The 27,679-nt window shown below is 39.4% G+C and overlaps 1 protein-coding gene across 6 annotated transcripts in view; it reads right to left on the reverse strand.

Moving 5' to 3' along the window:
* The window catches only part of LOC143642843 (ankyrin repeat and sterile alpha motif domain-containing protein 1B-like), an 887,705-nt gene that overhangs the window by 159,650 nt on the left and 700,376 nt on the right, over positions 1-27,679 (reverse strand). For 5 of the 6 annotated variants that reach the window (XM_077111725.1, XM_077111727.1, XM_077111730.1 and 2 more), the window contains 2 exons: positions 8,095-8,684; positions 6,393-6,465 (listed from right to left, as the gene is read on the reverse strand). In XM_077111725.1, coding sequence (XP_076967840.1) covers positions 6,393-6,465; positions 8,095-8,684 — 663 coding nt within the window. The remainder of the gene's footprint in view (positions 1-6,392; positions 6,466-8,094; positions 8,685-27,679) is intronic. The other variant, XM_077111726.1, reaches the window with a different exon arrangement.

Consider the following 27,679-nt stretch of genomic DNA (forward strand, 5'->3'; position numbering starts at 1 on the left):
TATACTTGAACACCCTGAGGTAGCTCCCTCAGGGCATATGAACTGGCAGGTGTGCTAAGGAGAAAGATATAAGGGTGGCTACACAGGCAGCATGCTTTAATGAAAGAAGTGTGGACTTCAGGAGCAGAAAAGCCCACGTTTTGGTTCCCTGGCTGCTAAAACAAACACCATACATTGGGGTGACTTTAACAATGAGAGTATATTGGCTCATGGTTTTGAGGCTAGAAATCCAAGGTCAAGGGGTCAGCAAGGTCACCCTTTCTGCCCGCAGACTGTGGTGATCTGAGGCTGGCTGCTGGGGAGCCCTGGTCCCTGGCTCTTCTGTCCCACGGTGGCCTCTTCTCTCTCTGCCAGGTTCCACTGGCTTCCAGCTTCTAGATGCTCCCCATGGCTTCTCGCTCTATCTGAATTTCATTCTGCCTATAAAGGACTCAAGTAATCTGGAGTAAAGCCCATCCGGCTTCAGTTAGTCCACACCTTAACTGAAAAGACACCTTCAAGAGATCCTATTTACAGTGGGTCCACAGACCAGTGGTTGGGACCTACACATGCCTTCGGTGGGGGCCAGGGTTCAGTTCCAACACCCGAGTCTGACATAGCTGTCTTTGGCAAGTCAGTTAACTTTTCTGACCCTTTCTTCATCTGTAAAATAGGTACAGTAATACCTCACCTTTTTATTTGAGAACCGAATGTAAACACGCACCCAGCAGTGAATCGCAGAGCATCTGATGTTCAGCAGAAATGGGTACTAATGAGCTTCCTTCCCCTTTTCATTTCTTTAATAGGGTTATGCTGGGAAATTGTGATGCATTTTCCTAAAGTATTCTCCTAGAGTTTAAGGAATCATAAATGATACAAGCATCAGTAATCTCAGGATGGGGACAGCTATCAGCTAATGCAGATCCAGAACTCTGAACAAATATCAGAGGTTTGCCTGTGTGTGTTCATGTTGGGAGGCAGGAGCTATTCAGGGCTGTAACACGCATTTACACATATGACCAAGCGGCCTCCGCTGGAAGCAACCAAGACTCAGGGAGGGGCAGCTGCCAGGCTATGGGCTTGTATGCCCTCCTCCATCCAGAAAGAGGACACTCTGCAGGGAAAGGACCTGAGAGCCCATCTTGGTCCTACAGCTCCAGCCCGTGGGTCAGGAGAGGAGAATATACTCCCTCTGCCAGGTAGGTCCCAAATGCCCCAGAAACTCTCCCTGGGGGGCCTCTACAGTGCGGAGGGATTCTGAGCTGTTAACTAGGTTTACACTCCTTAATGCAGGGGAGCAAAAGCTCAGAAAGCAGGGTGGCAGGATTAATGCTAGCTACTGCTTTTGGAGCTGTATATTCTATAGCAAAGAACCTAATAATTACGCTTTCTATAGTCAGTGTAGTCAATATACTCTGGTAAAAATCCTTTATGAATTCATTTTAATAACTTTTATATTTAAAATTTTGATGGAATTCATATGTTGATAAAAATAGATTTTAAAAGATAAGATACTAGAATGTTTCTTTCCTTGAGTGCAATTTAACCTTAAGAATAAGAAAAATATCCCTGTCTTAAAAAACATATTTAATTAAATACTATTTTTTAATACTCCTACACTTGAGATTAGTCGCATATGCAGTTCACGTACTTGAAGTCAGTTTAGTGTGGCAAGAGGTTATTAAAGCCAGTTCAAAAATACACAGGTGTTTAGAAGATTACCTACCACCCCAGGGTACTTGATTACTCTTTGTATTTTTGCTTCATTATAATGAAAAGCAAGTCCTGTGGAACCAACTATTATCCACCACTTTTACTTAAACAATCCTCAATCTTATCAAGAAGAGCATCAATCCGATTTTTGGAAAGTGTGATGATTAGCAATGGTTCCAATGTACATGGTGAATTTCCAAAGTTGAAAGTGCTTCCTTGTGATACAATGACAGTGGGTAAGAAATAAAACTTCAAGAAGGATTCTACATGAAAGCAACACAAAATATGAGTAGTTATTTCTCAACTATAATCCTCACTGATCAAAAAGATAAGCAAGACTTACCAAGTATCTTGCTTATCATCCTCTGTGGCATACACTCTAATTAGAAAGGCAGGCCATGAATTCTTGGATAAGAAGGCAAGGGAATTTACATTTATTGATCATCTATTTTGCACTAGGGTATGGTAGCATAGTTCATAATTTAATCTTGCAACAGTCTTAAGAGGTGCTTATTAAGACTCTTAATTTATAAGTTAGGAAGTTGACATAAGGAGATCATAAAGCCAGGCCATAAAGAGATTAGATAGCATATACTACATAAATCTTTATTTTCCCTTGCTCATTCTAGATCATTTCCCATTAATGTCATTGCAAGTTGTTTCCTCATTGTCAGGCAAAAAGAGGGCCCTAGGTTTTTCTGCTTTCATTGTCAGGGAACCCTGGAGTTTTAGTAACTATTATTTCAGTAACTATGCTTCTTGGGTATTATTTGACCACTGAGTTTGTTATAACATTTATTATAATTACAACAATCCACGGAAACATAGCAACTTTAACAGAAAGATGGTGAGAATATCTGACATCTACATCCTAAGTTTCTTAAGAAAGGGCTTACATGTTTCTGTCTTGGTATAGCCACCATATCAAATATGAGTTCTCTCTCATGGAAGGAGCAGGGCAAAGCTTATATTTAATACAACCAACATGTGCCAAACACTAACATGTCATGGAAGTAAGTTGCCCAAGATCAAGAAGCTAGTAAATAGCTGAGCTGAGATTTGATTTTTTATTCATGTGATTTCCCAAGTACACTTCAGTGCACAATACATTATTTGTGGAATGCAATCTTTGTAGGATTATTTATGACCTCTCTAGTTTCTCCTAGCCTGGAAAGGGTAAAGAACTGCAGCTCAGTAAAGGTGTGATTCACAACTGGCCTAATGGAAAATTGGAATGCCACAGGTTATGGTCAACATTTAATGCATAATTAGCATGTAATTAAGGAGTGAAAATTAAGACACACACAAAAACAGGCTCTGTTGATAGTAACGATGATGCTTTGGGGACTTGGTCTTCACTTTCATTTTCATTATCATTAGTAAATCAAAGCAGCAAGTAGGATGGCAGCATGACAATTAGAGGGAAGAAATATGCTAAGAAAACCTGCACATTTGTTAACCACTAAAAGGCCCCTCAAAGACAGCTCTTTGCCTGAGTGGGTTTCTTAACATTTACCCTTATTTTCTCAAATGATTGCAAAACTGCCTTTATAATCATGTTTGTGGTGTTTTCATGACTCTGTGCCACTGTTTTAAGAATTTTAGAACATTGGGGCAATGTACAACGTCACTTAAGGCATTAAGTGATCTAGTGCATGAATCACCAGTCCAATAGGGAAGCCTTTGTAGGTCTTTAATTGAATACTCCCAGTGTCGGAGAACTTACTATCTCACAGGGCAGTTATTCCATTTTCAAATGGTTCTATTGATAAGAAAATAAAATTTTATTTAAAAATTTCATATCAATCTAAAATCTGCAATCCCACAACTTTCCTTAAATTATTCCATAGGCCTGTCTGAAAGAACTAAGTTGCAACATGCATTACTAGGCTGTTTCTTGTGCCCTGAAAAAGTACTCAATGTTTACCAGCATTTTGTGTGCGAGTTACCCAGCTATAAACTGTCACAGAGCTAATATCGTGTCTGTGCCACTAAGCATACGTACACGATTTTGAGACTCCTTTCATACTTTTTCAGTTTTCAAAGTATAAAGCAAATATGCATGTTAGAAAAAAATTGTTTGACCTTTTAAAAAGTTATCACTTAATTAACACAGGGCCCAGTGAAGTTAAAAATCATACAAATTCACACTTGTCTTAGCCTAGGAGAAATGGGTTAGGAGGTCTTTCGACAGTCTTGTTTATACCTGTATACTCTCTTCAGTGGTTGCAATTAAAGACTGCGATGTGACTTCTTAGTCACTCTGACTCAAGCACCGTAAGAGTCATTCTCCAACTTTCCTGTGCTTAGGAATCATCTGGAGTGCTCGATGAAAAGACAGATTTGTCAGGTCCCACCTCCAGAGATTGTGAATCAGTAGCGTGGGGTCCAAAGCTCTATTTTTCACAAGTGATTTGGATTCGCTTGGCCTGAGAACACGATTTGAGAAAAGCTCCCGAAGGTCAGAAGTTGCAATGATGCTAGTAGCTTACTCAGTTTCACATAAATAGAAAATTACAAGGAGGTGGAGATTTGGGGTTGAGATTGAAAATTACATAAATTTTCAAATATTGTCAATTGGGAATGGTGTCTTAGTTTGCCAGGGCCTGCTATGACGAATCCCACACACTGGTTGACTTCATATCAGGAATTTATTGTCTCACGGTTTCAGAGCCTAGAAGTTCAAAATCAAGGCCTCGTCAAGCTCATGCTTTCTCCCTTAAGTGGAGAAAACTGTAGCATCCTGGGGCCACCCTCTCGCAATTCTTGGGTTTCCCTGGCGGGCATCTCTCCTCCATCACGTGGTGGGCCTACTCTCCTGGTGTCTCCCTTTCTGGTTCCCACTGACTTTCCTGGCTGCTTTCTGTGGCTTTCTCTAACTTCTGGTTTCTAAGTCTTTTGACTTCACCTGGTTTCTGGTTTCTACTCACTGTATCTGAATTTCCCCTTCTTATAAGGCTTCTACTACTATAGATTAAGATGCACAGTGGTTCAGATTGGCCACACCTGAGCGAACAACAGCTTCGAAAGATCCTCTTTACAGATGGGCTTACACCCACAGGAACACAGGCTAAGGTAACACATCCTTTGTTGGGGTATGTAATTCAAAACACCATAAATGCTAAAACAAACCAAGAGTGTTGTTTTATTTTGCTTTGGCTTTGGTTTGATTTTGGCATGCAACCCCCACACTTTTCAACTGCCCAAAGTAATAAAAATGACCCTGCATCCACTACAAATCACCAGCATAAGGAAACTAATAGACTTAGACCAAATCAGGAAGTGAATCCTTAAGTAAAATAGGATGGGAAAGAATATGGTGGGGCAAGAAGGAAAAAGGGAGTGGAGGTGAGTGACAGGGAAAGGAGACATTGTCTTACTCTCGTTTTCGCAGACATGCTACCTGGCTCTTGTGCTGTGCTCTATCTAGCTTTACCTCCGGAGTGACAACCATACTTGCTTTAATGCTCAGCATTGCCAGGATTCACAGGACAACAGGTGACAGTTTGTGAGAGCTATTGTTAAAGAGCATCTAGTCTCCCCAGTTCCGCCTTGGGACAGAATGCCATCCTCTTATAGTTCTGCTAGTTCCCTGACAAAGGTATGTACTTTAGCAACCACTGCTGAGGTCAGGGCAAGGCAGGCCAGTCCTGGATCCTGTCTTGATACAAATGTTGATAGTTTGTTCATTATGGAGCTTGGGGGTATTAATTTTGATTTTTAAACTATTGCATTAAAATGTTATTTATCTTGATGATGGAGATTTTTGGTAACCCCTTAAATTTCACTTCCTAGGCAAATTCCTTGCCTGCCTCCCTCTAGTCCCAGCCATGGTGACCGGGAGAAGGTCACAAAGCCCTACAGCTGCTTATCCTATAACAGATACAGACTGTCTCTCAGAGAACATAATCTTACCATCTGTGACAAAACATCAGCGATCACTGCTGACTTAAACAGGAGCTCTCCCAAGTGCTTAGAAATGACCTCTTTTAACCCCAAATTCTATATTTCTATTTAGTCTACACCACACCACTGCTTAGAGGGACAGTAGAAATGGAAGCCAAGGTTTTCACTTTCCAGCATATTAGCATGAATATCACTGTTATTTTTAGATATCTGACATCATCCATTAGTATGAAGCAGAAAGTCTTCCAAGAAAGTTTCAAATGGTCTTCTTCTCCAAGCTTTCATTTTAGGGAAGAAAATAATACTTCTTGAAGGTAATATTTTAAATAGCAATTGAAAAACCTATTTGTGATGCACTCTGCTAGGTACTATGGGATACGTAGGATGAGCAACTCAGTTCTTGCCGTACTGGGACTTTATAAATTAGAAGTTGGTAATCACCTTGGCCAGGATGAATGGGCAATTTCACCGAATGAAAACCAGAGCATTAAGCCATAAGGTTCTCCAGCACTGTGAAGTACTACACACTGAGCCCTACCCACTGAAATGCCATTAATGTTAACGGGCATATAGTAAAACAGAACATAAGGGAAAAAACTCTCAATTTGCAAAATCAATATGCTTATAATTGACCTTGTTTATAGGTCATGGTTGTCTGATCTGAGAAGGAGAGCAAATAATCTGTAGTTACTGCTATTGTGATAAAACATGAAATTATCTAAAGACTGTTTTCATTTGCTAGCCAGTTCTTAAGCACATTTATTTGTTATTTTCTAGAGCAGAGGTTTCCTTACTTGTGATCTCACCATTCATCTCTTCAAGTCCACTGTTGATTCCAACATCTATGGAATTCATGATTTTGTCAATCTACAAGAAACAAAAAACACGTAAATGAACTATTAGTTCACTTTTTTTACCAGATTTAAAAATAATTTTCAAATGCCATATATATATATATATACATACATATATATATATATATATATATATATATATATATATATATATACACACATATATATATACATATATATATATACACACACACACGTATATATACACACTTTTTTCCCTGGGATTATTACCAGGGTTTTGCCACAATTATGAGACTAACAGAGGAAGACTTAAAGGAAATCACGTCCTTTGTGTTCCTCTTGTGCCTGGATGCACACGTCTGATGGGGAAGGGGTGGTTCCAGTTGTGGTTGTGATATTGGAACCAAGTTCTAATCAAAAGGTTCGGCCAGTCACAAACTAATTAGTGGCATCTGATCACAAGAGCCTAAGCTAGGAGACACCTTAATTCTAAGAGACTAGCTAAATGTTAGTTCATTTTGCCTCATTCCAAAAAGGATCTCAGATACCATTTGCAGAGTTAATAAATATAGGAAATGAACAGACTTAAATAAACCATCAATATAACAGTATTGAATCTATAGGAGGATACAACCGTCTAAACGATAGCTTTTTTTGTGATTGAATCCCTCGTCATCATCACGGCATCTTGGGTAAGAGTACAGATTTCAGAAAGAACAATGAGTGTTACGTAAATGTCCTGTTTGGTTCACCCTCAAGTGGATGCAGAGAGATGAAGTGATATTTCCAAACAGTTCCACTCGGAATGCCAATATCAGAGCCATTTTCATTTCTATTTCTCAGAAAACTATATGAACCACTGTGCCACAACACCTAATCCAAGTGGCACAATCCTCTGAGAGACGACATGGGACATCTAAGAATGAAAGGCTGAGGGAGAGTGTGCCATTCTTTGGAGAAATTCAACAAAAGAGCAAGACACCTTATGATTTTATGATGTGGTCCTTGTTGGGGACCCAGGATGGGATTTTATAACACTGAAAAGGTACTTAATTTGCTGAGTAATTCAGTGAAAATAAAGACTTTGGCTGTAAGTAGAGCTCAACTTGGTGATACTCAACCCCAACATATTTTTACCTTTAACGTCTCTCTGATAATTGTAAAAGGGAAGTATCAAGTGATACATGTTTATGATATAGCATTTGGTGAAGAGTCGGGAGCACTCTTCATTTACTATGAAACTATGATTACAAGATTATATTCTGAAAATATTAGATACTTTGAAGAGGGAAGACAAGCTTATAAAGAGTACAGCAAGTAGCAAAATGACACAGAACAGCAAAAAATATAAAGGCTTTTTTTTTCAATTTGTCAGCTGCAATGCTTGGTAGGACATAACGTGAACATTTTTCTGTATCTCATAGCTAGTCATTACTTCTGCTTGATATAAATTTCTATGGAAACAATAGATTTCCCCACATGTGTGAACTGTATGTGCTCTATTGCACTTACTGTGAAATTACCTCGCATTCCTCCTAGAACCTTTTCCTTCCACGTGGAGCTGTAGGAGTTTGTTAAATTTTTTGCCTCTGAAAGACTTGAAAAGCTGAAAACACTCCCCCCAAACCTCCCCCGATTCCAAAGTCTTATATAAAGAACAACAAGAAAAAGCAACGCTTACTTCTTCCCACTCGGAAGTGAAGGAGGGCGCTCTTCCCGAAGCCCCTTCACAGCTGTGTTCAGCAGTTGAAGACTCACCCCAGTTGACTCTGGATGCTTTCTCATTTGAAGGGTAGGCAATGAGATCCGAGTCCGATTTTGAGACATTCTTTGATAAATGCATCTCGATCAGGGCTCTGGGCAATGACCTTATTCTCCCCAGAGTACAAGCTCGCTCCACAAAGCCCCCTGCGCTCACAGCCCACTGGTCCCCACACCGGGACCCTGGCCGGGTCGTTCTGGCACCGACAACGGTATGGTTTTCAAGTTGGTTGCCTTTTTTGTGAAAAATTGTTCTACTGACCACTTTTGGCTTAATCTTCTTTACCGAAGGTTCTGGGTTACTTTCTTTTGGAGGCTGCTTGACAGGCAAAGGACTGTTGGCCAAGCTGACCTCATCTTGTCCCGCAGCACGCTGATCCCTTTTCCCATACAGCTGAAATGGGTTTTCAGGAGACTCGCAGGCCGGAGATGAGCCGTGCAGGAGGCCTGCAAATTGCCCAGCGTCGTACTCCTTTGGGGGATCCAGGTCCTCCTGCTGAGAGACGCCACCTGCACGAGGAGAGGCAGTTCCATCAGGACGCGTGCTTAGAAAGGCCGCCCAAACCCTGAGAGGATGGCAGTGCCCTTCTGAACTGGAGCAATAGCCGGACCCTTGATTTACTGCTCCCCAGTGAGACCTGTACTTTGTGTTAGATCCATGAGGCCACAGTGCCATGTGCAAAATGAATTCACATGGGTATGCGCATGTGCGTGCACGTTTACCAGGCCTTCCCAATATATCTCGAGATGCATCTCCAAAAAATGAATTGGATCTAAATTCAATAATTGCATAACCTACTTCCCTTCAGCCCAAGGTGTATACCTAGCCTGAGTGAACAAACTTAGGCTTTCTTAACGTGAGCCACCCACCTCTAAATCCTCCTAGTAAATGAATGATTGCACCTCAGTCAAGATCCTATGTAACTCTCTGCCCTGGTCTCAGCCAACGAATTAAATAACAAAAGCTTGAAAAGAAGTATAATTAGAGGTAATTCAAGGTTAATAATCCTCATAGTGTTACTTTAAGTATAAAATTAAGATAATGCTACAAAGATTATTTGATTTAGGCAAAAAAGGATTTGTCCAGGCTTCACAAAGGCAAACAATGCAACCTATATCACTAAAAAGCAAGACTCTTCTACATGAAAACTGATGCTGAGCTCTTAACACAAAGCCATCTTCATCTATCTTCACTCAAATAACTCTAGCTCTTTTAAAATTTCCTCAGATCTGTGAAAATGTAATGCAGAAAAGAAACCAAAGAAGAATAAATTTTATTGCTTCAGACTTTTCTCTAAGGTAAAACATAATTTTTCTGTCTGATTTAAAATACCCCATACTTTCCCATGACTAGCTTAATCTGTCTTTTAAATATATACTGCATAAAAACACTGCCAAAACACCAAACAAGAGAAGTCAGTTTACTTTTTTGGCATGGTTACATGAATTCGTGTAAGCCAAATATTTGCCAAAATCAAAAGTTAAATTACCTGATAAACCTATAGCCCACTCTTTGGTAGGAGCTAAATATAGCCAACGTGGTACATACAGATTCAAAAGTCATTTCCTGATTCACACTATATAGAAATCAGTCACTGTTATAAACCTCAAACAGCAAAATTGTTCGACATTAACAAGTAACTCTACAGGTATTTGCTATTTACTAAGCACTGAAGTAGGAGTTACATTTACATCATTTCATTTGATCCTTATAATAATCCTGTGAAGTGGCGATAATAATCATGGTTTCCCAATAGACTGAGATATGGCCAAAATATGGAATTCCCGTGTTTTTAACCACTTAGCAATCACAGCAGTCTCAGTGGAAGCTTGTCCAGAGGACGCTAAGGATAAACGTACCCTCTGTAATGAGGTTGGTCCGAAGTCCCTACACTGACTCTTCCTTGGAGCTGGTAGCAGAGGCATGTTGCTGGCTGGCCATATCCCCAGACCTCACCCCAGCCTCTGCTTTGTCTTCCAAATGGAGGACAATTTCCTGCCTGGTTCTATCACACCAGCGTCTTGAGATGGAAGAAAGAAGAATGACGGGAAGAGAGAAAAGAGAAACACTCTGCACCCTTTCAGTACTATTCGTAAATATTTTAATCTTCCCCCACACAAAAAATCTACACCTTTTTAAAGCAGCAGCACTAGATCTTTAATAACTTCATTTTGTTCTCACCTCACATCAGACACCCTTCCTGGAGTAGGGCGAGAACAGGGCAGGGCAGTTTTGAACTCCCTCTATAGGCTAGAGTGGGTCATTAAAACTGGGCATCATTACATCCATTTTGGGGAAGTCAACACCAACACTTAGGGGCTTACTTAAGCTGCTGAAGTTTCCCCAGCCAGTAAGTGGTCAAACTGAGAATCAAACCAAGGTCTCTCAGATTCCAACATCCATTGTCCTGGAAAATAAATCACCATTAAGATAAAAGGACAATTTCAGGTTGGTTTACTCTGAGCACAGGCAAGTAGGCTCTTCGCAGGAAGGAAGTATTTCTCCTATGAACTCCTGTTTCCCGCACGATGACTTGCTTCCAGTAGGAGGCAGTAAGTACACACCACATTTATGAACACATCGCCTTTGAAGAAATGAATGAATAATATATGATCGCCAGTGGAGCTGTACAAACCTTTCTGTAATTTCCCAGAGCAAGGAGAGAGGTGTCAGAGGCTGCTAGCTCTGGAATTTGGGACAGTGGACTAAGAGCATTAGAGTTGCTTTCTGCTTCATGGAGATAAGCTAATACCAACGGAAAATAAAACCTGACATTCTGTTCCAACACATTTTCTTTTTTTTCCTCCCTAGGCTACTTGGATCCCCTTTACTGTTTTACAACATAAGTAGATTGGCATGGATGGATGGGTGTGCAATGTAGCAGGAAGGAAGAATGCTGAAATAAGCATTTGAAAGGAAAACTGAAAAGAGTTTCTGACTCAAAGCATTTCCATATTCATTTTCTATGATGATGGTTTTAAGAATACAGCATTATTTTACGTTATCTGTGAATATTATTATTAGATTACCAACTCTGCTGTGGCTTGATGGAAATAATCATAATCACAAATCACAAAATGACCCAAATGCTTCATTGTGTCCATGCCCTCTAATCATGAACGGTGACTTCCATATTTAAAGGGATTTAGCAATTCATTTATAAGCTGAGTCCTTTGAATCACTGTTCTCTGCATCTTACTGGTCAGTAACATATTTATCAAGAATTGTGAAAAGACAAATAATACTTGCATATATCAGTGGCCAGATGCTAAAGGTCATTCAAATCAAAGCTGGGAGAAGTCGCTGGGAAACCTGCTGAAATGCCTGGGGTGGTAGGTGATTACAGTCACTGCCCTGCTCTGCCCATGCGGTCCTCCCACAACCACGGACTCTGGGCATGGCCATGTACCTGGCATTGGCCAGTGGGAGAGCAGCAAACAGGACATAAGCAGAGGCTTGGAAAGAGCTTGCACACTGGCCAAAGCTTGCTCTCTTGCTGTTCTTGCAACTTGGTTGCCATGTGGACAATCCCAGGTGGGTCTGCTGGACAGTGAAATGACACATTGTCCAGCCACCCCTTACCCCCGGGACAGGCAGCCAATGTCCAGACACGTGCATGAGGCCATCCGAGACCAACCGTCCCCAGGCCAAGCTGTCACCTGATCACGGATGCCTAAGCATGTCCAGCTGAGACCAGCTAAGCCTGGTCCTGACCAGAATAAAACACTCAACAGAATAACTGGCACCTGTTATTACGTTTTTGGCTGGTTTGCTACACTGTCACAGATAACTGATCAGCCTATATGCCAAGATTTAAAGAGGAATTAATACAGTCTTCAAAATAAATTCTGATAATGTTTATATTTCCGTATCTTGAAAATGGTGTTAGAAATACTATATAACTCAAAGTGTTATGAGGATTGAATGAAATAATAGGAGAGCTTAGCACAATGCTTCTTGCATAGAAACAGTGAATATATGCTTTATTATTATTATTATTTTAATCTGAGGACTTCTATTTTACAAAGGAATGCAGTATTAACTGATTGTATTAGGTACCCAATAGGGACTTTTATTTCGACATGGTAACCATATGGGATTTACTCCTTATTTCTGCTAGTATATTTAAAAATCCATACTTCGGTAAGAATTTTTGCATTTTCTTACTGTATCCTTAGATGAAACTGAGGCATAACATATAGATTAAACTGTTTTCATAACTTGTCTCATTTAATTTCACACTTCTCTTTTGATAAGTGGGTATTTCATGCCAAGGTACAGAACTAAATATGTGTGAATTCCAGCCTGATAGTTATTCAAGGCATCATTAACATTTCAAAGAAATGTCAGAGTAAGTATCCCATAGTAAGTATTTAAATCTCTATTCATATAAATTTGCCCCTGATCTTTGTATAAATAACCTGAATAACAATAAATCCCAACATTTTGTGCTAGGGTGAAAATAAATTATGGAAAACAAGTGGCTTCTTCTATTTTAAGCCATAATTTTTATATATTGGGGCATGCATTTCTCTTTAGAAAACCAAACATTTCTCCATTTTCAGAGATTCTAGTGCTGACATTGATAGTAACAGAAATTCTGAATTCATTCCACAAATATGTGCACAGCTTCCTAAGCAGCAGGACTGTCCCAGGTAATGCCCGTCCCCTCATGAGGTTTTCACTCCAGTGCAGGAGAGAACTGACAGGCAAACAAAAAAATTGCAATTTCTGGTGGTGGTAAGGTCCACAGAGAAACTAGAGCGAGGAGAATGAAAGGATTCTGTAAGACCTCTCTGAGGAGCTGCCACTGAACAGACGCATAAGTGACCGTGATGGAGTTAATCATAAAAAGTTATGGGGGCGGGTGCACAGGGGTTCAGTGGTAGAATACTTGCCTTCCACCTGGGAGATCCGGGTTTGAGCCCCAGACCATGCACCCACCCAAAAAAATAAAGTTATGGGGGAAGATGATTGCAGGCAGAGGGGAGGAGATATGTAAAGACCTTGTGGCTATTCTGAACAATAAAAACATTGTGTGGGGTAGAATGATAGAAAATAAGCTCACTGAGATAGGGGTTGACAGATATGAACTGACTTACACTTTAAAAGATTCACCTTGGTATTTCTGGTGGCAAGAATATGATGATGGCATGATGGTTTTTAAAAAATGAATACTTCCAAATGATACACAGTATATTGAAAAAATAATAAGCACATGATAGGGAAAAGAAGGCAAAACCCTAGATGATAGCTTCAATAAAGCTAAGTATCAAGGGATCCCGGGGCCCAGGAAAATTGCTGGGCATTGTCCAAACAGGCGAGAGCAGGAGGATCCAGGCAGAACAGCAGCTGTGAAGTGAAATAGTGACGAAGAAGAGAAATAAGACGCAGCCTACAGGTGGTGGGACCCAGACATCTCCATCAGATGCTGATGCCCAAAAGAAGAGGTCCAGGGAGCAGGACGCTAGTAAGAGGATTGAAACAGCTAGCAGAACTTAAAAAAAGGCTACAAAGGGACAACAGAGAAGTAGCTTACAGCCTTGAGAATCTCAGGAATATTTCATTAAAATGTACTTCTAGAGGCCACAGATTCCCTTGAAGAAAAGCTTTCAGGAGTAGAATCCAAATTGAGCAGGGGGAAAACACCAGAGATCCCAGGGAGAAAAACACTTCAGATCATGGGGGAGTGGGGCTTGGCAAGGAGGGCAGACATCCAGAGGGGGGAGATGGGGAAAGTAATATAACAGCAAAGTACAGAGTTTGAACGTGACAGCACCGCTTTTGACGTGCTACCTGCAGAACAGTGATGTACCAGCGAGAAGCCTTCCCAAAGGCTGAGAGGCCGGGAAGGGCCCGATGTCGTGGCACTTCATGGCAACAGCAGAGGAGAAAACGCTCGAGCCCTGAAGTCGGGAAAGCTACTCATTCCTTTTCCACACGGGAACCACTTCCCAATCGTCCAGGACGGCCCTTCTCATTTAAACACGGAAGACAAAAAGGGATTTTGGTACAACCCCATGTAAAGGAATTGAAAAAAAAAAAAGTTGAAATGAAATAAAAATAGAAAAATGTGGCTACAAAGAATTTGAAAGTTGCAACTTAAAATTTCAAAATTGGTTATAAGAAAATGATAAAATGGTGAAAGCTCTGAGAGAGGAACCCAAATCATAATTAGGCGAGCTCAGACATGAATGACTGGACTTCCCTCTCTTACTCCTGCTGCACCCGACGAGCAGCTGAGGCCCGAGGTGGTCAGCTGGGGAAGAGTGAGATGCACCCACATTTGAGAGGGGATCCGTGGGCACAGTCTCCCAGAGTGAAGCCCAAACACGAATAGTGGTGTCCAGGTTTAGGGGTGATACAGCCTGGGGCATTGGCGCCAAAGCAGGGTTAGGGGTGTCCACAGGGGGGAGGGACCAGCAGATAAAGTCAGAGCCCAGGAAAGGGAGGGAGGCATCAGGCATGGGGCGTGGCCTGACATGAGCTAAGTGAGGAGGATGTCACTGCCGAGGAAGGTGTCACTGCAGAGGGAATGTCACTGCAGAGGAAGATGTCACTGCAGAGGAAATGTCACTGCAGAGGAAGATGTCACTGCAGAGGACGATGTCACTGCAGAGGAAGGTGTCACTGCAGAGGAAATGTCACTGCAGAGGGAATGTCACTGCAGAGGAAGATGTCACTGCAGAGGAAGGTGTCACTGCAGAGGAAGATGTCACTGCAGAGGATGATGTCACTGCAGAGGAAGATGTCACTGCAGAGGAAGATGTCACTGCAGAGGAAGGTGTCACTGCAGAGGGAATGTCACTGCAGAGGAAGGTGTCACAGCAGAGGGAATGTCACTGCAGAAGAAGATGTCACTGCAGAGGAAATGACACTGTAGAGGAAAGTGTCACTGCAGAGGAAATGACACTGTAGAGGAAAGTGTCACTGCAGAGGAAGGTGTCTCTGCAGAGGAAGGAGAGTGACCATGTGGGTGGACAGCCCAGCATGGAGGGTCAGAGACAAAAGAGGAAAGGGTTCATGCATGGGGTGGGGAACATTTCAGGCATGAGATATCAGAGCCTAAGCAAGGACAGAAGGGAGTCCCTGTGCGAGGTGGCTTACTGTGAGGGTACAGGGTGCTAGTAGAGTAAGCAGGGTCCCCACATGGAGGGAAGAACTGGCATGAGGAGGTAGAGCTCAGTCAGGTGTGAGTGGGGAGGAAGTTGCAGTGGACCTGGGAGATGGGCTGCTTGGCAAAGGGCTGATCTAATCAGCAACTAGCTAAAGGATAATGGGAGCCAGGTTTCTCATAGGTTAAGAAGGGATTTACAAATACAGAGAGAAAGAAAACTAGAGTGAACCTTGTGATGTTGGATTGGAATTGGAGATAGCATTTTTAGTATAGTAGATGATGATGATGATGAGAGAGAGATGTAAATATGCATGTGTATATGCATGTATTTACATGCTCATGTTACTTAGCTCCAGCACTGAGGAAGCGAGCCTGGGTAACTGACATCCCAACAGCAATAATCATGCCTAGTGCCCAGTTTATGGCATCTGTCTACCAGTAAAGGGAAATGGGAATCCAGAGAGAAATGACCGCTAACAGGACCAGGCCAGGGAGGTGCCAAGATAAGCCTGGAGTATTTTGTGCCAGAAAGCCAGGACCTTTTCACAAAATGATGGGACATGTCAAAAGGAGAGAGAAGCCAGCTTTAATGGGATCCCCCTGGTCAATTTGAGCAACAAAATAAATTACGGCAATAATAGATTATAACCCAATGAATAAAACAGGAAATAATGAGTCCATGAAAATATGTAATGAATGAATGATGTGGAATTTTGAGGAGGAATGGAAAATTTACATAATTCCAAATCACCTCCCCACAAGATACTTATTCATTACAAAGAAAAGAGGAGTAACTTCATTGTGTGGAAACCTGGGAGGTGCCCCTCCATCAAATGATCAAGGGGAACATCATCAAAACCATGTTCCTCCTGAGAGCTCGAACAATTTGATGGGGTTCAATGAGAAGAAGTCATTTCTGGGTCTTCCTGCAAAAGATGCATAATGTGAACTGAGTCATAAAGAAGTATGAAATAAACCCAACTTGTGGGACATCCTACAAAATAGCTGGCCTGTAATCTTCAGAGGGGCCAAGGAACGTCAGAGGAACTGTTCTGGACTGAAGACCAAAGATATTTTATAAAGAAATGCAGCGTGATATCCAGAACTAGATCTTTTCTTTTTTTCATAAAAAATATCATTGGGCCAACTGGCAAAACCTGAATGGGGTCAGGAAAGTAAATGGTAGTGACGTGCCAATGCTAATTTCCTGGTTTGATTGTATCGAGTTTATATAAGTATGCACTTGGAGGAAACTCATATTAAAGTGGGAGTTCTCAAATTGTGGTCCAGGAATGTCAGAGCTTTCCAAGATCATTTCAGTGGCTGTGTGAGGTCAAAACAACTTTTATACTTATACCAAGATCTTTCAATTCGTGTTCCCTCTGACCTTTCTGGTTCAAGCTGGCAGTGTTTTTGCTGATACAAAATTCTCCAGAATTTTGTGGATCTGCTGTGTGTGTTACTGGGGAGTCACTCCATTAAACAAGAGGTGCCTACATATATCTCTCCGGGATTAACCCATTTATAGTCCTGACTTCTGATGAGGATTCTTTGAGGATCCATGAGTCACATGCCTAATCTTTTCAAGGAGCCCTCTGTGTGAAGGAATACTCTTACTATTTGATCATTCAGAGGCACCAGCAAAAGGTTGTCCAGCCACTTTTTGGTTTTTCTCCAGAGCATGATTTCCTGCCTTTGATTTAAGTATCTTTTACAACATGGAGTGGCTGACAGTTTCCCAAATTGTTAAACTCTGATTCCTTTTTGCTTAATGGTTCATTCCTCAAGCTTTCTCTTCCCTCTTTCATTGAACTATAGCAGAAAGAAGAAAGCAGGATACACCTTCAACAACTTCTTAGAACTCTCCCAACCTAAATATCCAAGTTCATGGTTTAAAAGTTTGTCTTCCCTCCTACTTATGGGACACAATTTAGCCAAATTCTCTGCCACTACATAACAAGGATCCCCTTTCCGTTAGTTTCCAATAACATGTTCCTCATTTTCTCCTATGCCCTCACCAGCAGTGCCTTTCACATCCATATTTCTACTGACAGTCTGTTTATGATATTTCACATATGGTCTAAGACAATACAAATTTTCTGTCCCATGCTCTTTACTTCCATCTGAGTCCTTACTAATAGAGTTTTCAAACATCCATATTTCTACTAATAGCCTGCTCAAGGAAATATAGGTGTTTTCTAGAATGCTCATTAAAATTATTCCAGCTTCTATCTGCCACCCAATTCTAAAAACCACTTCCACAATTTTAGGTATTTGTTATAGCAGCACCCCATTTCCCGGTACCAACATTTGTATTAGTTTCCTATAGTTGCTGTAACAGATTACCACAAGCTTAGTGGCTCAAAACAGGGTAAATTTATTATGTTACAGTTTTGGAAAGCTATGTTCCTTCTGGGGGCTCTGGAAGGAGAATATGTTTCTTTTCCTCTTTTATTTTGTAGAGGCCACAGCCTCTGCTTCCATCTTCACATCTCTGACACCGATTCTCTACCTCCTTCGTATTAGGACCCTTGGAATTACACTGGGCTCACTTAGATAGTCAAGGATAACTTCTCTGTTTCAAGATCATTCACTTAGTCATATCTACAAAGCCATTTTTGCCAGGTTATGCATCATATTTTCGGGGTCCATGGCTTAGGATGTGGGGACACGGGGAGGGCTTTCCATCTTCCACAGTATCGTATGTTTTTCAAAGTCATTATACTAGTTTAGAATTCATCTATCACAGAAAACTTTTAACTCTTCCCCTTTAAAATTATGTTTTCTCTAAGTTTTTGACAGATACAATCATGGCCTTGAATTTAGCACTGTATTCTTAGATATGATATTAACAGCACAAGCAACAAGGGAAAAAATAGATAATTGGACTTAAATTTAAAATTAAAATTTATATTTAAAATTTTTAAATTTTTGTACATCAAAGGGCCTTATCAAGAAAGTGAAAGAATAACCAAGAGAATTGGAAGAAATAGTTGGAAACCATATATCTGATAGGGTCTAGTATTCAGAATATGTAAAGAACTTCTACAATCAACGAAAAAAAGAAAAACGAATTTAAAATGGTCAAAGGACTGAACAGACATTTCTCCAAAGATGATACACAAATGGCCAATAAGTACACAAAAAGATGCTCAACCAGAATTGGTCATTAGGGAAATAAAAATTACAATGAGACACTACTTTAATAGCTGTGAAAAACACTGTGTTGACAAGATGTGAAGAAAATGGAACCCTCACGCATGGCTAGTGGGTATGTAAAATGGTGCAGCCACTTTGGAGAACAGTTCGGTGGTTACTCCAAGCTTAAGCACAGAATTAACATATGATCTGGCAATTCCATCTCTAGGCATGTACTCAAAAGAATTGTAAACAGGGACTCAAACAGACACTTGTATACTAATTCATACCAGCATTATTCACAACAGCCAAAAGGTGGAAGCAAACATGTCCATCAGCAGAGGAATGGATAAACAAAATGTGGTGGATACACACGATGGAATATACTTCAGCCATAAAAAAGGAATGGAGTTCTGATTCATGTTACATGAATGAACTTTGGGAACATTATATTAAATGAAAATAATCCAGATACAAAAGGACAAATATTGCACAATTCCACTTACGTGAAATAAGTAGAACAAGCAAATTCATAGAAACAAGAAGTAGATTAGAGCTCATCATGGGCTGGAGGAAGAGGAAAGTGGAGCTTTAGTGTTTAATGTGCAAAGAATTTTTGCTTGGGGTGATGGAAACCTTTCGATATTAGATAGTGGTGATGGTAGCACACATCGTGCATGTAAGTAATGTCATTTAATTGCAAATGAAAATATTTTTAATGGGAAAATCTATGTTATATATATGTTACCAAAATAAAATTGAAAAAACAAAGAAGTGAGTCCCTAGTTGCAGCGCACCCACAAAGAAAGGGGGTTATACAAGAGCATGAGGACCAGGAGGGGAGGTCACCAGGACCATCGGAGGTCCTGCCCACCTCACTTTCCACCTGATCACACTGGCAGACTCTACAGACACAGCCTTCAGGTTACTTATGTAAGTGCAACTAACGCCAGGTCACAGGCTTTGAGAAAAAACCACATGACATGCCATTGAAAAAACAAAGATTTTGCTTCAAGTTTTCATATATACCATTTAAGTTAGCTATGTTCTCTTGCAAGTGTGTTGAGCATTTAACTATGATTGGATGTTGAGATTATATCAAATGTTTTTCTGCACCTGTTGAGTTGACTATGTAATTTTTCTTTAATCTCTCGGTGTGAATGGCTTTTAAGCATTTTCTAATTCTTAAAAAAGGATATATCTGAGTTAAACTCAACTTGGCCATGCTTAATTTTCTTTCTGATATTCTGTTAGATTTAGTTTGCTAATGCTTCGCATCCATGTTCATGAATGAAATAGACTTTTGTTTTTTCCTTTCTCATGCTGTCTAGTTTTTATATGAAGATTTTTACTTTCATACAATTAATTGGTGGGGATTCCTGCTTCTTTTATTCTCTAGAAGAGTTTTATAAGATTGGAATAATATCTTTCTTGAAAGTTTTATTGAACTTACTTTAAAATCGTCTGGGCATGACATATTCTTTGTGGGAAGATTTTGAATTATTCTTTCAATTTCTGTAATAGTATAGGACTATAGGTGTTTCTATATGGAAGCTTTGGTAAATTACAATTGTCTAGAATTGTCCATTTCCCTCAGTATTAGAATTTGTTGGCACAAAATTGTTCATATTTTTCCTTATTATCTTTTGATTCTCTTTTATACCCATAGTTATTTCGCTTTCCATCCCAAGTCTTGTTCACTTTTACTTTCTCCCTTTTTTATTTATCAGTCTTACTAGAAATTACATCCATTTATAAGTGTTCTTAAAGATTCTACTTCTGAATTCATAGTCTGTATTATATATTTGTTTTCTATTTCACTCATTTCAGTTCTTTACCATTACCTCTATTCTATTGTCTGTGAATATTTTTTTACCATTTCTTTAACAAGTTCTGAAGTTAGTATTTAGCTCCTTAATCTTCAGCATTTCTTTTTTCCTAGTAAAAGCATTTAAGATTTCTAAGTTCTACTTTTGCTCTTATGTATTATTGATATCTATCTACATTTTTCGTTCAATTCTAAACATTTTTAAGTTAGCATAATGGTGTCTCCCAACTTATTTCGCATGAGTCATTTAGAAATGTATATTTCAATTCTCTAATATATAATGTTATATATGGTGATATATATGGGGATCTTTTATTTAATGTAAGTGATTTACCATCAGAAAATGAAGTGTGTATTAATCTGAGTCTTTGACATGTGTTGAGACTTGGTTACAAACAAGTCAAGATCAGTTTTTATCAATGCTTCATCAGAAGAACACGTATCCTCTAATTGTTGGGTACAAAGCTCTATGCATTAATTTGATTGTTTATTAATTATATTGTTAAAAACCTTCCAAATTTTACTATTCTTTTTCTGTTTGATTTTTAAATAACTGAGTGAGGTATACTGAAATAATCTGTTGTGGTAGTAGGATTTATCCTTTCCTTCTTGTAGTTCTACTAAATCATGTGTGTATCGTTTTTAAAAAAGGGCATATCTGGTTAGAGTTTATATATTTTCCTGGTCATAGAATTGAATCACATCATTACAGTGACTCTCTAGGTCCTTAATCATGATTTCGGTGTTAAAGTGTATTTTGCTCAATGTTGCGATAGCTGCTTTAGCTTTCCTTGGGTTAATATTTATCAGGTATAAATTCCTTTATCTTTTGCCTTCTATTTTTGTGTGTGTGCCCTTAGCTATAGATGTTTCTATTGTAAACAGCCTAGAGCTGGATTTTATTTTCCTACCATCTAATAATCTTTTCCTTATAACCAATGAGTGTCTTATTTTCACAGTTGCTACGACAAATACCACCCAAATGGATGGCTGAGACAACGGGAATTGTCTCATGGTTTCGAAGTCTAGAAGGCTTGGCTCCCCACCAGCTCAGCAGCATCCTGGCTGACCAGCAGGCCTTGGGCTCCTCGGCCTCCCCATCACATGGTCACGTCCTCTCCTTTCTCTTCTGGAGTCCTTTGACTTCTGGCTTATCATCCTCCCCTGTGGATTTCTCCCTATAAGGCTTCCAGTTGTAGGATTAAGACCCATTCTGAATCAGTTGGCCACATCATAATTAGAAGCAACATCATCAAAATGGTCTATTTACAACTGGATCACACCCACAGGAATGGAGGAAGAACACGTTTGTTTGGTTCTTTTCAGTGTTACATAACTCAGTCTGCCACAATGAGTTTAGTGCACTTATGTTTATTTTGATTAGTTATATATTTAGTCTTGCTTCTACTATCTTATGTCTTGATATCTATTTATCTTTACATAATTTTTTCTCCTTTATAGCTTTTTTGTTCTTTCTTTCTTATTCTATTTTTTCTTGGAATACATACATTTTATTTTCACTCTTTAGATCGTTGAATATTTTATCATGCATATTTAAATTAATAAAGTCTAAGGTTGGACAATTCTAGAAAAATTTTAAGATCTTAGATAACTTTGAATTCAACGGTCTTTTCTCTAATATCTACAGCTGTCAGCATTTTAATTTTTTTGCTATTCTTACCAATCAGATATTATTTTATTCTGACTACTTTTGTTTGGATATGTATACATATTTACTATTTTTATTTATTTGCCTTTCCTTCCTCAGAATGACCTGGGGTTTTCTTTCTCCTTGAGTTGTTCCTTTTGTGCAGATTGCTCAGTTTTTCAACTGTGGATGTCTTTAGTTTACTCTCACTGGTTAAAAGCCAAGTTCACAATTTTAGGTTGATTGTCATTTTCTCTCATACCTTGAAGACATTATTGTACTCTTTTCTGACTTCCATCATTTCCTTGATAAGTCTGTGATCATTATAACTGCTTTTCTTTTGGAGGCCATCCATCCTTTCTCTGCCTCCTTTGAAAATCTCTATATTTCCAGTTTCATAAGGTCTGCCATAACAAACTTACAAACTGCAAATCAACATAAATTCACCGTCTCAAAATCCTAGAATAAAAAGTCTGAAATTAAGGTGCTGGCAGGGCTGTGCTTCCTTAAAGGAGTGAGTTGATGCCAGGTCTCTTTGGTGGTGACTGGCCGGCAAATCTCAGCCTTCTTGCCTTCACCATCACACACATCACGTTTCCCTCTGTCTCTCTCTGTGTCTACATCCATGTCCAGTTCTCTTCTTATAAGGACACCAGTTGTACTGGCGTAGGGCCACCTTAATCCAGTTTGGTCTCACCTTAACTCATAATAACTTCAAATGTCTTATTTCCAAACAGGATCACATTTACCAGACCTGAGGTTACAACCTGAGCATTTCTTTGGGGGGCACCTATCCTCTTGGAATACAGCATGTTTCCTGGACCTTCCCGAATTCAAAGTTTTGTCACTTCTGAAAAAAATTTCAACCTTTATCTCTTTAAAAATTTCCTCTTACCTATGCTTTCTTTACTATTTCATCCTGATTCTCTGATTAAATGTAAGCGAAACTTTCTCATTATAACCTTACATCTGATAACATCTTTCACAATTGCTACGTCTTTTACTCTCTCTGCTGCATTTTAGATAATTTTTCAATCTTATGTTCCAATTCACAAATTCTCTTTTCATCTGTACCTAATATGTTATTTAATTGCTCTTTTTACAATTTCCAATGTTATATTTTTTCATATCTATAAATGCTACTAAGTTTTCAAATGTGCCTGTTATTTACTGGTAGTTTTTGTCCTTATCTTCAAGATTGGCCATTTTATTTCTTTAAACATTTTGTATAAGCTGTTCTATTTACTAAGAATAACAGCAACGATATCTACAGGCCTTGGTGACTAAATATGTTCTTGTTATTTAAGCTGATATCTACTTACCATCTTTTGCTTCTCAAGGTGTTCAGATGATGTTTCTTTTTATCTTACTCTCTGACCTTAATGTATGTATGAAAGCTTCTTGACATAAAAAGAAGAGGTGGCCCCCAGAGTGGACTTATTTGCCTTCAGCTTTCCTGAAGCTTCCCCACCTTACCACCAATCCAGGCTACAGTATCCAAATATCAGTGATAGAATTAATACCTGTGCTCAGATCAATCGACCCTCTTGCCTTCTGGTATATTTTATTTAGGAAAAAGAGATCATTAGAACAAGCAATGTCTCAAAGAATGTCTATTCAGAATATATTTTTCTGTTGCAGGAAGATCTCTGAGCTGCCATAATGCTGGAAGAAAAATATATTTTATTCTACAAATGTATATTAACAAAGATTTTACTTAAAAAAAAACAGTTTATGAAGTCCCAAAAGTTTTTAATATGACTCATCAAATGATTTGTAACCTGCTAAATACATAGGGTTAATTATAAATTGTTCTTCTGTATATGTTGGTATCTTCATTGATGTAAAATATAAATCAATAAACATTCCGAAGAATTATATAAATGAGTCAAGAACTGGGCGGGCCGCGGTGGCTCAGCGGGCAAGAGTGCTTGCCTGCAATGCCGGAGGACCCTGGTTCGATTCCCGGCCCCAGCCCATGTAAAAACAAACAAACAAACAAACAAAATATAATAAAATAAGAAAATGTTTAAAGATGTTTCCCTTTCTTCCTCCTTTCCTTCCTTCTATCCTTCCTTCCTTCTCTGTCTTTCTTTAAAAAAAAAAAATAAATAAATAAATAAATGAGTCAAGAACTTACTGTCAATATGGATTCAAATAAAGTAAGTTATTTTTTAGAAAATTTTTATAAATTTTTAAATAAAATCCCCCTAATTATTCATAAAGGATACAAAAGAAATTCATGGAGCTTTGGTAATTCTTAGAAAGTTATTACTGTTTTATGACATTTGGTTAAAAACAGAGAGAACTATGAAAAATAGTTAAATAGTGTATCTAGTATAAATCCTAGATCAAGCTGATTTGGTTAAAAGAGAACAAGATGCAATACTTTGATAATATATTATACTGTTAAAATCATCTCAACAAGCTTTTAAAGAGACGCTGGGTCTCATGAGAAATATTAGGGAAAAATGTTATCTACTTTAAAAAAAGTTCATTTAAAATGTAAACTTATCATGAAATATGCTACAGTTTATTTATATGCCTTTTTTCCAAGTACAGAGCTAATGTGCTGTGTCCAGAATCTTCATTTATCCAAATATTAAGAATGTCTTTCTAGTTTCTGATAGATATCAGAGTCAAACAAATAGTAATAAACCACATAGGCAACTAGACTTAATTTGCATTCCCTTAATTCCCCAAGGTAAAAAATCAATGAAAGTTTTTAAAGCTATGTGAAATTAATTTAAATAAACTCAATTTTCCTGGAAAGGAATTCATTTAAAAATTACAAAGGCTAAGATTCCATACTACATCAGGGGAGCCAGTATTTGTTGTGTGCTTTCCATACTCAAGATCCTGCTATCTCATTTAATCCTCACATACACCTCTGAAGTAGGTATTATGATGTCCTTCAAACTGATGAGGAATCACACAGCCAGTGAAGAGAGGACCTGGGATGGGATAGGAACCTGCTGGCCCAAAGCCTGCCTTTTTCCATTCCACAGCAAGGCTCTGTGCCTAGACTCACCCTGAACTTTCTCTGGCATCAGCACAATGAGCTGTCTGTCCACTGAACGTCCTATCTGAGAGTATCCTGAGGTTTGAAAGCACCTAGTGGGCTCCTTTTCACGTCTCGGCATTGGGTGTTTATTCTGATTATACAATTAGTCCCAAGATAGTTGCTGTGCTTAGATGCTGGATGGCATCAGATACACCATTTAATAAAATTCCTTCCTCTAAGCAATTGAAGATCAGCAGCTGTCTCTCTAAAAAGGTATCCAGGTAAGTTCTGGACTCAGCCCAAACTCTGCCAAACTCCACGTTTAACACAGAAGCCAGAGCATGCTGGAGTTCTGGTAGCTCCTGGACCAGAACCGACCATGCCATTTGGCTCTGATTTCAAACACTTACAGTCTTTTACTCTTGCTCGCTTTGCTCGATATAGGAGAGAGGCCATCAGCCAAGTTACCCACCATTTATAGCAAATCCCGAAGCTCCCTGATTTCCAGCTGCTAAACTGCCTGGGAAGACTGTATTGCTAAATTATTGCATCTTTTTGGTAGTGTGCCTGCTCTGCCTTGGCATGGGCTTTGCATTGAAAGAAGCTCCTGTTGCTAGCAGAGGAAGCAAGCTTCCTTTACCCTTCCCGCGAGTCTTTCCTCTGTCCGCCCCCTCCAGCACCTTCTTTGTTTCCCATGTATAGCCCAGTTCACAGGGGCACTTTCTCATCTATCTCTGACCTCCTCGGGAGTCCGGGATTTCAAAGGCACTTCTGTGCGAGGGGTAATTCCCAGAGCCTACAGCCAGATACACAAATGCCAGTAGTGACTTCATTTGGAACCAAGAGGTTTTGTTTCTCTCTAACCAAAATGTATTTCTTTGTAATGGCGCATCCACTGTAACCCTGTATTTTCCCAAACAGAAGAGAGACTGTACTGAGGGAAGAGGGGAAAGAGCCCCCTTTAATTCAAGACTGTTGTTTTTAAGAGCGTGGGGCCTCTGCTTTGACTTATTTTAATAACGCTTTCTATTTTTATCCTACCCTGACTGGTTATGAATTTAAAAAACTGCTCTGAAGAAATGAAACAAATAACGAAAAGTAAATCCATACTCTCAATTTTCAAGAATGAAAGCCATCTTACAATATAAAAAGGATAGAAATTATTTTTAATTCCTCTGAAATGAATAGTTACACTGTGTTCAGTTTTTAAAAGATATAGTCTGGATTTGAACTCCGAGTCACCCAAATATCCTCAAGCAAAGCTCTGGGGAATGTAATGCGTTCAAACGTGCCCTGCGAGTTTTCTATTCCTGTAAGCAGCAAGCAGCCTAGATTTTTTCTCACATGCATTCCCAGAGGATATCTCATTTCAAAAGAGCAGGAGAGTCATCAAATGTGTAATGCTATTAACAAGGCACACCATGGAAAATATACAGAAATGTAAAGAAAAGTTCCATCTAGCATGTTCTATTTTAAATCAACACTGATGTCGCTGCAGTAGGAAATACCTACTGTAAAATAAGAACGATGGCAGAGCTGCTCAATGCTTCTAGCGTTTCCATCTGATCAGAGAGAACTAGATGTCCTTTAAATGTATTGCAATATGGTCTAGAATATCAATCACTTATTCTTCTTTCACATGACCCCTCGGCAGAATAAAAAAAAAAAAAAAGAATACTACCAGACCAGCAGTCAGGAAGCCTGAACAAAGGGTCTGTATGCTGGATTTTCAGGACCTTGGAAGCTGGAGAGATTCCCGTTAGCTGTGGGGTTGGTAGCTTGCACATTCATTTAGCAAAATATCTCTCACAGCATTTTCTAGCTTAGGGACTTGATACAATTTTCCATGGATAGGAAAAAAACGAAATATAATCAAATTGTAATTTTCACCACTTTACCACCGAAAGAGAAGTATCAAAGCATGAAAACATGGAAAACATTGTCCCAGCTCTACAAAAGAGGAGCTAATTCTAATCTTTCCTCCTTATCTTTTGAACTCCTTCCAAATAGCATTTGTTCCCTATTCCTCTGCTGAGACTGGTCCTTTCTCAACCCTCATGGACTTGCCTGACCACCACATGGGCGATAGATTATCACCTCTCCTGGATGACAGACTTTCCTTTAGCTCCCTAGACACTGCACAATCTTCTGGTTTGCCTCTTGCTTCGCAGGCCTTTCCTTCTCATTTTCTTTCACTGGCTTCTTCTCATTTCTCCGTGTCTACCCACTGAGGTGCCCTGGGGATCAGTAAACGTGGGCCTCTTTCCTTCTCTATTTACTTTTTTGTTTTTTGTATGCTGCATGATGGGGGTCACCTTTCATTCTTTTGTCCGTGCGAGTATCCCATGAATGCAGCACCATTTGTTGAATTTTTGTTTTTTTTTTTCTTTCCCTTGTTTGTACATGCATTTGTTTTTGGAAAGTGCATGGGCCAGGAATCAAACCCGGGTCTCCTGCATGGCAGGTGTGAATTCTACCGCTGAACTACTTTTGCACCCCCTCCTTCTCCACTTATTTTCATTCCCTTGCTGGTGTCATTCAATCTCAGTGCTATGTATAGCATGACAACTCCCAAATTTCTATTTTCAACCTGACCTAAACTCCAGACTTGTTTATCCAAGTGCATTCGAGTCACCCTTACTCCTCACTTTATCTCATACTTCATGTCCAATCCTGCAGTGCACCTTGTTGGCTCTACCTTTAAAACATTCCCAGAACTCGAGTTTTGTTTTTTAACAACATCCCCCTCCTTGCTCTGGTACAGTCCCA

The sequence above is a fragment of the Tamandua tetradactyla genome, chromosome 7 (assembly GCF_023851605.1).
Source record: "Tamandua tetradactyla isolate mTamTet1 chromosome 7, mTamTet1.pri, whole genome shotgun sequence".
Classification (NCBI taxonomy): Eukaryota; Metazoa; Chordata; class Mammalia; order Pilosa; family Myrmecophagidae; genus Tamandua; species Tamandua tetradactyla.